Below are 14,807 nucleotides of genomic sequence, written 5' to 3' on the forward strand. Positions count from 1 at the left end.
ACCAGAGGCTTGAGGTACCTAAAGTCCTAAACCTGGGTGAAGTGCGGTTAATACTTACACACTGGAGTCTGTTAGAGACATGGTGTCATCTGATATAGCATCACTGCTGAGAGACTGTAATTCTGAATCATTATTTGATGTAGCAGGTGCTATGGCTGCGCAGCCTGGGTGATATGGATTCTGACTACCTAATAATCCAGGGTATAATCTGCAATGGGAAAGAAAAATAAATAAGTGATCTTTAAATTTTGGCTACCCTTTGGTTGTTTGAAGTGTATTGTATCCATGTTGACAGGGTTTTTTGAATACCCAAACAATCTCATTCTTACATGTAGCTATTAAATCCTACATCAAGGGATAGTCAACTGCATTTACATGTATTTTATTAAAATTTTATTTGAAATTGGGAATTCCGATCCCAAATCCCAATAATGACAAATAATTCTGCCATTGTCATGAATAAAGGCACGTATATACATGTAGGCCTATATGACACTTCACTATCAACATTCTGAAAACCTGTGACTGGTTCTTTTTAAATGTGTTGGTTATTTATACAAAGCAAACATGTAGACCTAGTAGATACATGTATATCAGCAGTTCAAATATAACCAAAATGTAAAGCCTCCAATGTCACCTATATAGAAAATACATTACAGGTCTATTGTATACATGCAGGGCCAACATGTATTTTGCAGCGCTTGGTTGTGCAATCTCTGTAATAAATTTTCAGTGGTAATATTGCCCCATATCCATGTTTCCACCATTTCCAGCTTTCAAGGAATATCCAGATAAATGCTGCAGATCGCATGCATGAAAAATGTGGGATTCAATTTCATTCGAAATTTCCATGCTACCATCCTAACACTACATCCCAAGTATGCACAGCCCCCTCAATGGTCCTGCATGACCAGTCTGGAATACCAATAATACATGTACATCCACTACATGTAGCTATTTGACCAAAGGTGGTGTGTAAGGTACTGGTCATATAATACACTACACACACATACCATTGGTCTTGGCAGAGATTGCATGGAATTGAACACTGTATTTACTTTGTTTTCTTACACCACCTCTTCTGTTGGTCTTTGAGACCACTAGTCTCGTATGTCCAGACGCCCTGCACATACAGATTATGAATGTATGCAGATATTATAAGTTTTTAACAAGAAATTTGAAATCAAATACAAGATCTGTATTCAACTACATGTAGGCCTATGCATTCTGACTGATTGCACAAATCAATCCGGCATTAAACAAATAAATGAAATAGTGAACGTACATACAGGCATCTGATATATAATGCAACATGAAGCCCTTTGATTGAGGGTTTGGACAGGATTATCATCACTCTTTCACCCATTATTAATTGTATTTCATTCTAAAGATATCACAATGTGATTGACTGCTTGAGCAATTCCTATCAAACATTGTTATGAGCACGACTCCTAGCTGAATGGGTATAGACTACATGTACTACCACAGTGCAACCAATACTGGGCTCTGCCATGTTGTGCAAATGGTACTTTGTTTGGACATTCCAGTATCGTTGGTCAAAGGTCAAATGAACTATAATAAAATGGGGCCAGGGTGATGTATTGGCTTTCTCCCTGTCACTGCACTCGCTTCAAACAGGACAAGACACTCACTTTTCTTTTTCTAATCTGGTTATTAAAAAGCCAGTTCTCTGTGTTGAATGCATGGTACTGATGTAGGCTACAAGTATGGATTCATGCAATATACCATACACTGTAGGCTACAAGTTGTAGGCATACAATCAGTGCCACAGAAACATACCTGTGAACCTAAATATTGGTATAATTACATCATAATGGTCGAGTCAATGTTGCCCATTCAAGTAAGAACATGACCATCATAATTTTTCTTGAAGTACCAGTAGGTGTATTTCATTTTCTCTAGCACCCCCAAAAAAGGGGCCTATAAAGGTATATAGGTACAGAATGATGCTGTCGGGTATGAAAGTTTTACAAATGAACATTCTTGCTTAAAATTGCTCACAGATAGATATTGACTCAAGAATTCTCAAGAAGAAAATAAAAGGAACATGTAATCCAGCAATGAAGCTCTGCTCAAAGAAGTTGAGTATGAGGGAAATGCCTGCTTCACATCGGGCATGGAGAAGGTATGTAGCCTAAGGGTTAAAAAAATTCATTTCAGCCTCCTACAAGCAAGGGAATGAAGAGACAATTTCCACCTCAGCTCCTAGTCAATATCAAGGGTGCTTTCATACCCTCTCCATTATGAAAATACCTGTAAATTACACCAAAAATCTTATCCCAGCAACACAGGCCCCCAAAACAGAGGATAAATATTTGGGGGTAAACATGTACAAGTCTCTGAACCAGATTATAAAGTTGCTGAGTTATGAGGGAGAAACAATACTCAAGATTGCATTTATATCAGATAGGCCTACTGTATGCATTATCAATACCTGCACTCTTTAATAATAGATATTCCTGCAAAATTGCTTACAATTTTTACAAATTACCTTCATGTACAACTTGCTTGTAACTTCTTTTGGGAATATTACACATATTTTGGCTTTTTTTTACTGGAAAACACCTGGCATTTTATACTGATCTGGGTAGATTTATGGCATAATATACCAGGTAGCCTATATTATGACAAAAAATACTAAAATGTAGTTGGTATGAAAGCAGTTTCTCTCACCCCAAACGTGTTCCAATTCTATGTTGGGACTGTTTGGACAAAGTCCTACTGCCAAGAATCTCAGGAGGCTGGACCACACAAAGTCTCAGTGGGAAGCCATTTTCTCATTTTCTTCTTTTTTTTATTTTGACCCTTCTTCTTTGAAACAACATCAAACTGTGCTCCATTTCTGCCTGGTCTCCTTCACAGCTCTCTAATTCATCAGCCATAATCAGGGGGGGGGGAATTGCACTGGGACTCGGGGCAATTTCACATTCCCCCCCCAAAAAAAAAAAAATGATCAAAATAGCCCTAAGAAATCCCCATTCAGTGCTGTATTAAAGTATATCAAATGTGATTGATTTATGCAGTAGGTTGTGAAAAGTAGCCCCTAATAATAAGAAATGCCTGTTTTGCCTGGCTATAATCAATGTAGGGCCTACATTCCCAGTTTAGGTTCACATGTAATGTACCAAAAAAAAAATCAGTACAACATGTGAAGGAACACTGTCCTTTCACTAATATCCAATCATTTCTAAACATGAATTTAAATCTTTCTGTGTAAATCAAATCTGATGAGTAAATAAATATGCAGCGACATGTACATGTTGTACCATTGGATACGTCTTTGAAGAAGTAAAGAGCCACACCAATCACCCAGTTTGACTCAAATATTCATAGAGAGACACACATGCAATCATGCAGGGATGATATTTATTGCATAGCCTTCCTTACCAGGCTCTAGATGACAAAATATGAACCTACATGTACATGTAGGTTTGGATAAAAGAACAAGGCATAATTTTCCTGGGATTGAATCACAATTTGCTCCACAGTTTTTAAAGACTGCTATACATTTAAGTTTTTTGTACATTTACTGTGTAGCATATTTTTACATAGGAATGTACATTACTAGTTGAGAGCTTTTCTCTTTTAATATGACCCAAAATGCTATTCAAATTTGTAAAGCAAAATTATTCCATGAAGAACTTATTTTTTTTACTATTTTCAATTAAAATATCAATGTTACTTTATGTTACCGTCTGAATAATTTCAATTTTTGCAGATTTGAAAATAAGGAAGCTCTCCATTGAACCACAACAATCACAATCTTCATTCAGAGTGGAATAAAACTTGAACACATGAAGAAGAGGAAATAGAACTACTTCTTATTTCATTATAAAACATGCACAAAAATACAGTTCCCTCAGTATGTAATGACACGGATAACCTTGTACATGTACTATGTCCGCCTACGTTAATATTCTTTTTGTGAAATTAGGCGAAAAATTTAGAATTAAATAACTTTTTTTTAACATAATTTACATGTAGATGTACATTCAGTTTGATTAAATCATCAGTGAGATGCTTTATACTTGATTTTGTCTTTCTATTCGAAAAAACTTTTGGTTGGGATGGACTTCCCCTAAACAGACCACAGTCATTCATAAAATTGTAAAAAGACGCATTTTCTAATTCTGAACAGGTCTTCAATTTAAAGGAATATACATGTAAGCCTACATGTAAAACCAACTGGTAACAAAAGGCTATATGCAATATATAAAGACCACCAATGTTGTAGTAGCTGGTATACCACTGCTTTGTAAACAGCATACAAATCAAACTTTATTCTTTCATCTCTATGATGAATGCTATTTGGGGACTAGGGACATTGATTAGCTTAAGTAATATTCAATGGATTAACAAATCTTTCTCCTTATTTTCTTACATGTAGCTTTGTAATTTAATAAGCATGGGTATTATGAAACCTCTCAAATTAATCTAGGTTCAAGCCTGAATTTAGACCTTTTACCTTCAAATACATCATGTAAATGTACATGTACTGTATGTACACAGAAAGTATCTAATACTTGAAGTACAGTATGTAACAAGTACTACAAACAATGCTTTCTAATAGGCCAACTTGTACATGTACATGTAGTTTGCAACGCCTTCCTAAAACACTCTTAATGTAAAAAAAAATGAGGCCCGTACATGTATTACATATAGGTAGTGGTGGAAATCAATAAAATAATATGTAGGAAACAAATAATTTATCTTTGATGCAGCCATGCAGGATTACAAGAGAAAAGATGCCAAGATCATAACTCAATTATTCACTATATTAAGGTCTTGACCAAAGGCTATTTTGCCTATTATTTTTTCTTAAGACATATTGATACATGCCATGTAAACTAAAAGTTCTATAAGGGGAAATGAATGGGGGAAGGGTAAAAGGGAGAAAAGGAGAAAGGTGTGAAAAGGGGGAAGTGGGAAAAGAAAGAAAGAAAAGAGAAAAGAGAAGAGAAGATTATACCTCTAGGCCAACATGTATTTTTTTTAAGAAAACAGAATTGATAAATGTTTATTTAGTCGAACTGACTGGTTGCCAAATACATGTAATATGAGGACCCCCACCCCACAATAAAATGCCCCATCCCAGATGTAATGATTATCCTTTATCACTATTATATAACAAAATACCCTATGTAAACCCATCAGTGATGGAGTTGCAGTACAAACAGTACCTCCACTGGAAAATACCTGGCCGCAATAGAATACACCTTAAAAGAAAATAATTCCAGCTATCAGTAATTTTGAGCCAAGTTTTTCTTTTTAATGAACAGATATTTACAAAACTAAAAGCATGATCTACCAAATTTAATTTAAATACATTACTTGAATAGAGTATGCAGTATTATCTATTTGCACATTAGCAGAATATCTGGGGACCAAGAACATGTATATGGATAACTTGTAAACAGGGGCAACTTATCCACTATGCATTTATATTATAAATGCATACAGCTTGATATCAGGGTTTCTGTACCATATTATATCTAAACCGGCACTGTATTCCGAAGAAATGAAGGTATTAATAATTGGAGATCTAATGTTTATACCTTGTGATTTGAATGACAGGGACGTTTTATGGATAACGCTGGAGTAGCCTCTTCATTCAAGAGCACTATCATCAAGAACCTCCATAGGCTATTAAAACTAACCTCTCACACATCTTAGAAGTCACAATTAGACTGCTGCTAATACATGTAGTTATATATATATATATGGTTGTAAGAGGAGGTGGTTAGAAATAATGGAGGTAGAATGTTTAAACTATTTTCCTGAGGGGTAGAGCCCCAAAGGAAAATGGTAGCATTCATGTCACTAGAGAGGGGATCATAGCTTCACCAGATCTCCTACTTCTCTAGTTTTACCAAACCTTTGATCAAAGGCCGTATGCCTTTGGTTTATGTCTGTCATCGCTATAATTTAAAATACACAAAGATAAGAAAAGTAACTGAATGAATAATAAGGAATCCCAGTCTTTAAATGAGAAATTAATTAAATGTTGTGTCACTGTTTCCTATTTCCTGTGTCATGAATTTTATTTCCATTTTTATCTTTCATGAAAATTATAATATATGTTGATCATTGCAGAACTAAGAATGTTGCTAAAACTTGCTAGAACTCTCCATTTACATTTCAAGGTTTCAAATCCATGCATTATAATGATAAAAATAATAGATGAAGGATTTGTGCCAACACCCATCTCTTGAAGGATTAATTCTGAAATAAACAGAGAAGTACCACATGATTTATTCATGATGACATTGATATCCTCATAGCTACTCCAATAGAGTGACCCTTCTAAATTATCTATCAATTCCATAATAAGGCAACTCTCCTATCCAACACCAGGCCCTATTGAGATGCAATACACCTTGGCCATCTAAATTACCTCTCCCATCATATAAAATGAAAGTGACCATACCACAATAATGCAGATGACATGATAGTGGGCATCCATCCACTCAGACAGGCTTGCACTTGGGAGGAAAAAGAGAAGTACAACCAAAGGTCATGTGCAGTGCATGACCGTACTCAAACCTAGTAAATTAGATTGGACTGTGTGAGCTAGCCTATGGGACCAAGGACACCAATATCATGGACTATAAACAGTGTATCAGATTGGTGGCAGAAATATCAATCCCCTGCACAATTGGCAACTTGCTGAAAAACACCTTTTCCCATCACTTATTAAAATGGATAATGCTGGATGAGGAAAATAATTTACAAATACTAAAGAAGCCTTGTTTGCATAGAATGTGTTTATTTAATAATGATAGATAATTTTTGAAAGACAATAACCACAATATGATCTTCTCCTTATCAAATCAGAAAAGACATTTTGAAATGTACATGTACATGTGCATGTGTGGGACTCAATCAGAGGGAATCAGATTCTGGCAAAGCCAACAAAAATCAAGTCTGCAAGTTAATACAAAAATACAAATGCAATTTCTGCAAATGGGAAATTCAAGAATAAGTTATAGAGCATCATTTTCTATGAAAAAATATGTAAATGTAGTACAAAATAATTTATACTTTTGAAATCCTTTTCTGGCCTTGTACTTGTTGAAAAAAAACTGTATCGGCAGCTAGATTTGCATTGTGGGTCATGCATGCATATAGTTCATAGTTGCATAATATACATGTAGGCACATATAGGCCTACATGCATTTCTATCAATTTCAAATCCAAACCTAATTTTGAGTGTCAGGAACTATCCTTGACAGGAACATCTTGCTTCTGATTCCAAATAGTCAAGAAAAGAAGGCAAAACATATAAATAATTGTAAAATAAATTATTATATTTCTATCCATAGAATAGCAAAGTTTTGCTAGCATTGTTAGAGTCTGATCCAGTCTCATGTAAGTCCCACATGTACACATTGATGTTAATAGTCTAACAAGGTGACTATCAATTGAAATTCCAGAAATCAATATTCTTCATTTACTTGGTACATGTACATGTAGTTACAAACTTTAAAATTTCTTCTTTCGGGGAAATATAACACATTGGGCATTTGGGTATGTAATGGGGAAGGGTCCTCAAAGATCCTGATGCAGACCACAATGCGCTGTTGGATGAAAAACTCTATTATTTGATAAAAAGAAGCAACATTTATTAGCCTGATTTTAAGAACCGTCTGGTAGATGGGTTCAGCTTATGACCAGTTTTCACCAATTCAAAAAGTATGTGGGCTATTTTGACTGCCTTCTGCTGTGTGTATTGTATCTCCTTTACCTACACTATTCTTAGCTACACTGTACATTCAGTGTATACCTAGTACACACTTTATGTAGGTCATGCTGTGCTCATCTAAAGTTAATGTGTTGTAGTGCACACTGCACAGATTTGCTTGATAGTCATTGAAACCACCCCCACCCCCAATTATTTTCAAACTTTGGTTAACATATACATGTACATCTCCAAGGATTTAAAATTGTTCCTGTTGATATGATACATTAAAACTTTTGGGATAGTATTTTTAGCACATTTTTCAGAACCGAAATAATTTTTTCAAATCAGAACAAAGTGAAATGATCACTTTAAGAGCAATTAGATGTTGAGAGGATGAAACTTTCTTACCTGTCCTGATATCTGTCTGTATTATGCCTGTGATGACTACTCCTCAACAAGAGATCTGCTGTGAGAGATCCTGCTTGTGGAAGGTCTGAAAGTTCAGAATCCTCGGGCAAAGTTGGGAGGTATCCTGCCTGTGCAGGATGACCATTACTACCATTACTGGAGCATCCTTCAGAACTCTTAGGACTAACCCCACCATTATTCACATATTGCACATAAACATCTGACTTGAGGAACATTGGATAGGATGTCTCCCGCATGTACTCCTCTACTTCCATCTGCGATGCATCAAACAAATTACTGTCTACTTTGTTAGTTCTTATTGACTCCGCTACATGATTCCTTGTTGAGCCATGCAGTCTTACGACCTGTTGTCCATCTTTCTTGATAAATCTTCTATAAATTAGTTTTGCAAGATCAGTTCTGACAGGATCACTATCAGACTTCTTCTTGAATCCTTGCGTGGCAAGCCAGAATAGCAGAGGGTTCTCTGCACCTTCCTGAATAAGATAGTGTTTGAAAAGCTGAATCCCATCCTCGTCCGAAAGCAATGCATGCAAGGACTCTGTCCATCTTGTGTACGGCGGCGTCACAGATGCCGAACCTTCTGGTTCGAAACCAAGTGGTGCCCCTTCCAACATTCCTCCTTTAATAGCGGCATCCTTCAAATTTGACCGTCTTGGAGTACCTGCTGACTGGTCACTTTGCTTCCCACTTTTAACACTTGATGATACACTACCTCTATCCTCAGTCTCTTCTCCAGGTACTGGAGGTCGTTCCGAAAGCTGACTCCCTCCACTATCAGCTAAGAACCTATACACTTCCAAACTCATGGTGGCTTAACATCTTAGGTTGTTCACTCATTTACAAATGTGCCTGCCATCCCACTCAATACGTTTGTGTCAAAATCTAAATGAAAACAAAATTTAAAAACAAAAGAAATTTAAAAAGATGAAAGTGAATTGAAAATTGACAGATTCTGTGTGAATAATGAAAAGAAGCACACCAATATGAATCAAGATAAGTAGATTATTTTTCTAAGATTCTGTGATTACATATAGGTTTTGAATTTCGACAAAATAGAACTGGGACTCATCTTGACCATTCTCAATGATGACTGGTGCTACAAGTTTAAACAGAGTGTTAAAAGTGTGTCGCACTACTGCTGCATACAAATAGAAATATAATGTGTACATGTACATGTACATGGTGAGTGACCAAAAGAAACATAATAGATGAACTTCAAAATCTCAGCATAATGTTCAAAAGATCGTAAGACAATTTTTTCTACAATACACATCACATAATATATTTTTTTTTTATTCGAACAATGTGTATATACGTAGCAAATTATTCTTGAGTTCAATAATGCATTTAATTTTCATAAAGTACTTATCCTTGATAAAATACCGAAATTCCAAGCTGACATACAATACTGTAAATACTTCATATGGTAAACATGAAATACATATACATGCAACAATCTGGACAAAATCAACTTACAAATTCTCCTCTATTAAACAAAATTCAATGAATTTTTTTTATATAAAACAGATTTTACATTCATAGCTGTCCTTTTCACGCCTGTTCCCTTGCAATATTCAAATTCCTCCTGTAGATTTTTCACCACTCTACAAACGCTAATTCCAGACGAAAGCCAGCTTCGCATGCACCCTTACGCTCACAAGCTACGCTTTCCAACGTCAATCGCATGCACATACATGCACGTATATAATGTAACTTGCGGTGGTTACTCTGAGTTCGAAGCAGAGCCAACGTGTGCATTTGCTATGCACAGAACAGCAGCATACATAATAAATGTAGACTCAAAAGCCAGCCATCTGATTAACATACATTAAAGAGGTCAAGTCTTGCGATGGAACAAATCTCTTGTTTTCCAATTAAGAAAACTGGTCAAGTAGCTGATGACCATCACATCCTCTTTGCCACTATTATCATTTTCCTTTGAATTCTTGCATTCCTTGTAGAATATAAAGAGCTAACCTGCTCATATGATTCGTCCATTGAGCACTACCTTGACAAAAGCCATTCACTCACTGGGTTGGTTGGTTGTGCAGTGCTATTCAGACTCACTAGGCTTTTCTTTCTCTCACACTCTCCCTCCTTTCTTTCTTCTCTTATGTATTCTTAGACTTGCAGGCCAGTGCAATTGTATTGAATAGCCAGCTCTCTCCCCTTTTGTTAGATACAATCCAAGCCTTAGCTTCTGGCAGTGCCAACACTGCTCCATGTTTTGTCAGAGGTAGAAGTTGAAGCACAACATTCAGTGTGCACAGAACAGAAAGCTGGCACGATACATAGTATGCCACTGTGAATTGAACTACCACATGTATGCAGGAGCTTATGCTTATCTATAAAACCTAAATTATTTGAAATCACTGCCTATAATAAAAAGGAGTAGTTTACAGTGTATATTATAAAGCGTTTCCTGTCTTGCTTTACAATACACATGCATACACTACGTCTGAACTATCTCAACATGCCAGAACATTGTAATATGTGCACATACATTTTTTAGATCTACATTTATTTTTTAAAGAGAAATTACTAGATCCATACTGTGTACATTGTAAAATAATGTAATTCTGACTCAACGAACATTGTACAGTTCATGTACATGTGTAAGCCTACAGTACCTTCTGAATTTCTGATTGGGACTATGAGATAAATCTTTTAAAACACCTATATTTCTAGCCTACAATAGACATGTATAAAGCAACCAGGCCCTCAATGTAAACATGACATCAGGAAATATACAAAATTATATTTATAAAAAAATATTAAGCTTTATACTTGTAGCAATGAGAAAAATAATTGGCAGAAACCTGTTTGAGTGAGATAGAGTAAGGAATCATTATTGGCAGGTGGTCTCATTACCTACATGTAGGCCTACATAGAGAACCAATGTCACACACTGTTCTCTTGTCTTTTATTACAGGGCCATGAACGTGTAGGCCTATAATATAAAATTATATATCTCAAGTTTTTTTCCTACAATGTTAAATTTAATATCTTTCTGTTTATGTGTAAAATGGAAAATCATCATAAATTCAGATATCTTTTTGAGATCATCTTTGACATAAAATCATGACTGAAATTTAATATAGGTAGGTTATTTCATTATATTTTGTGTAATGTGTTACAATGTACATCACCACATCAGCTTTACATGTATTCACTGATAACATATGCCTATATATCAAACAAAACATTTTCTTATTTCACTTCTGATTTGAATGAAACTTTTTGGTGCTACAATGCTTGTCGAAAACATTTTTTTTCTAAATTTGTTCACATAAAATTGTTGTTGGTATTGACTGGGCTTTAATCACACGTCCACTACCCCCACATTGGATTAAATACAAAATAGATTATAGCCCATTATCAACAGAAGGAAAAATATTCATACAATAATCAATTCCCCTAAGGCCCTTGCCTACAAATAAGTGCTGTAAAGACACAACTACTGATTGAAGAAAGTCCCAAGGGCAAGGCAGATATTTTCAAAATTGGGCTCCAACTGACCAACTTAAAACTTTATTTGAAAGGAAAAACTTATTAAACATATTTCCTAAGCTAAACCATATAAAATCGATGTAGAAAACTTGCGCTAAGTATCTCAAAGGACAGGGTTTCAATTTGCCAGACCAATCAACAAATAAATCTAACCCTAAATTAATTATGCAGACAAATTGGAATAACAAATGATTCTCCTCCTAAAGTACAAATTTTACCTTCTTTTGACTTTGTACACAATTACAATTGCCAAAAATTAATGTAAAAATCTGGTAAGACACTTTTTCATTGTGTATCTTAAATACCAGTACATGTAGGTTGCAAATTGTCTCACAAGTTGTGCAAGACTGCAAAGAAAGAAGTCATTAGACTTTGCAGAGCCACTGAAAAATGAAACAAAACATCAAGGGGGCATCACATACCCCCCCCCCCTAAATATTATGATTAATAGTCAAACTTACCCCAGATAATCACACACCTACAAACTCAGTGCTGAAACAATTAACTTTCTACAAGTACAGGTACATGCATGGTGATTTTCAATAAACAATATTGCTTCAAAATTACAGGTTACTGTATTTTAAAAGTAGGCCTACAAAATTGAATAGTACATGTATGTTAAAAGATGCTGCTTGTCTTAGGCCTATTTTGTCTTGTGTTTGCAGCAAATGGAATTGGGACAGAAATTCTCAGGCTATAGGCCTAGTTACATTTTCTGATACTGTCATTCCAGTGATCGCATTTTCAATGTTAAACATTTTCATGTTAAGCAGGGCTTGCTGGGCAAACAGTTTTTGGAAATCGTGGTTACTCTGGGTAAATATGAGGTTATTTTTATTATCTTTATGATTTGACTTGTAAATTGTTTATATTTGACAGAATGAGTTCAAGGAGAGAGAACAAACTCTTGATATTTTGCAAAGAGGAAACCCATAGTAACTTACCGGTAAGTCTTTAAAGTTTAAGGCTGGTTAATTGTCAAGGTCTTTGACACTAAAATTCTCATGAATTCAATTTTTTCCTAGAGTAATATGGTGCAAGAATAAAAGGGTTTAATGTTTGATCTACAAGGGTGATTCCATGCTACAAAAATTAGCCATTTTCACATTTTCTGACCTGCTGCCCACACAAACAAGGAAAATTCAACTTGTTTTGTGGTAATAACAAAGTACTACATTTTTTATGGGTGAATAAGAGGTAAAAATATTGCTTGTTGTACTTGACGCAGAGATGTCCTATACAGGGTTCCCAGCTTTTCAACCCCCCAAAAAACAAAATTCTCTGTTTTTTCCCCTGATTAACTTTAAAACTTCCCTGATTATTATTTGAACACATTCCCTGTTTTGCATGTTTTCTATTTCAAAGTAGAAATTACATGTATTTCCAGAATATATTTATCAAATTCACTGATTTTTCCTGCTGTACGATATGCAATATTTTCACCTCTTATTCACCAATAAAAAACAAATCACAAGCTCAACTTTAACATTGCCATAAAAAAAAGAAAATTACTACTCAAGCATTCAGTTTAAAGACTAGAAACCATTCTCTAAATGTCCCATATGACACAAATGGAATTGCCACAACAATGGAATGCCATTTAGAACTTTTAATTTAAGTTGACATGTTCCACAACAAAAGTCACTGGCTCACTGCATAATTATCCCTGCTCAATTTGTAGATACATGGAAGAATGTAAATTTATACAGGTCGTACTTTGAAATGAAGGAGCTCATTGACCACACCAGATCAAAAACCACTTTCGGAAAGATGAATCCATTATTACGAGATCTAACTTTAATAGCAGATAATGACCTATTTACAATTAAAACATAATTTAACTCTTACAATGCACTTGAAGTCTTGCAATAATATAAAAATATGTTAGAGGTGAATTGATTTCCTCAATGAACAACTTTGGTCAGATGGAGATCATTCATGAAAACATGATCCTCGGCCTCAACACTCAGCATGGCCTCGGCCCCCTGGCCTTGGAACACATTTTTTATATATCATGATTAGTGAACACACAACTTTAATTTAAATTCATTCAAATTCAAATAAAGGCGCCACTACGGCATTTATGCTGTAATTGTGTCTAATACTAGTCTATAGTACAGACACCAGAGTCTACTTAGGAGACTTAATTTAGTACCTACACAAAATACATGCTCTCTCGATCTCTATGTATTGGGTATTGTGCGGATACACAAGATGCAGCTCAAAGATCGGCGCTACAAAAAAATAGCGCCCACCACCATTGACTGCATACCATATACACCACGGCACGACGTCCAGGGTTATGCGAACAAATCGAACCTCACTGTTTTACCAGTTATTCTCAAATTCTGTTAACACTTTATTTATGATCCACTTATGTGATTGATAATCCAAGATAGTAGATATCCGTGAAATCCAGTTTTGGCAGAGTTTTCTTGAATTATGGTCCAGACTTCAGCTACAGAAAGTAACGCCAACGGCCATGCAGATGGAGCCAGCGTAACGTAAGTAGTCTCGCTAGGCTATGCATCGATGGTCCAAATAAGCGCCCCGAGAAAGCCACGGGACGGGAGTGCGATGTGTGGTGCATGCCGGACCGTCCAATCCAAGTTAAACGTGTTTTGATGCTACATATCGTTACACGATATTTAAAGGAAATTAAAAGGTAGTTTAGATTTTTAGCCTAAAATTCCTCAAGATATACAGTCCAATCAAACATGCAATCAATATGAATAAACTTGCGCACTTTCCTTACCTTCTAATCATTGGAATGAAATATTATGTTCACCACTGATCAGTTTGATGCAAGCAAACCACTCGTACGCTAGGCATGGCGAAACTAGGCATAAAATGGCAAGTCACTTTGCATGCTCATGCTGCATACACACACACGTACACACACACACAGGGCCTAGGAAGTTCTCAGTGTTGCAAAGTGCATGAAACATCAAAGCACATGCCCGCCGCCCGAAAAGCTCCCAAAGGGCAGTGACGTACACACAAACGACAAGCCGCACCAATCAGAATGCAATTCATTAAGTTGCCTGGACCACTTCCACTAGGAAATATAGGGGTGTTCACCAAATCGTAAATAGATAAGGTATAGATAATATTCAAAGCACGTTGCATTACGCAACACAGAAAACTCCAATAAGATAAATAG

The 14,807-nt window shown here is 35.7% G+C and overlaps 1 protein-coding gene across 5 annotated transcripts in view; it reads right to left on the reverse strand.

The window, feature by feature from the left end:
• LOC446201 (axin) overlaps positions 1–14,554 on the reverse strand; it is a 41,191-nt gene extending 26,637 nt beyond the window's left edge. Inside the window, exons 1-3 of one of the 5 annotated variants that reach the window (XM_041617300.1) lie at positions 14,400–14,554; positions 8,111–9,016; positions 59–208 (exon numbers count right to left, since the gene is read on the reverse strand). In XM_041617300.1, coding sequence (XP_041473234.1) covers positions 59–208; positions 8,111–8,940 — 980 coding nt within the window. In that variant the 5' untranslated portion in view covers positions 8,941–9,016; positions 14,400–14,554. Of the gene's footprint in view, positions 1–58; positions 209–8,110; positions 9,017–9,610; positions 9,630–9,668; positions 9,802–9,961; positions 10,067–13,803; positions 14,377–14,399 lie in introns of those variants that run through there. The other 4 variants (XM_041617301.1, XM_041617302.1, XM_041617304.1 and 1 more) reach the window with 4 other exon arrangements.
• Between the last annotated feature and the right edge of the window lie 253 nt (positions 14,555–14,807).

The sequence above is a fragment of the Lytechinus variegatus genome, chromosome 10 (genome assembly GCF_018143015.1).
Source record: "Lytechinus variegatus isolate NC3 chromosome 10, Lvar_3.0, whole genome shotgun sequence".
In the NCBI taxonomy this organism is placed as follows: Eukaryota; Metazoa; Echinodermata; class Echinoidea; order Temnopleuroida; family Toxopneustidae; genus Lytechinus; species Lytechinus variegatus.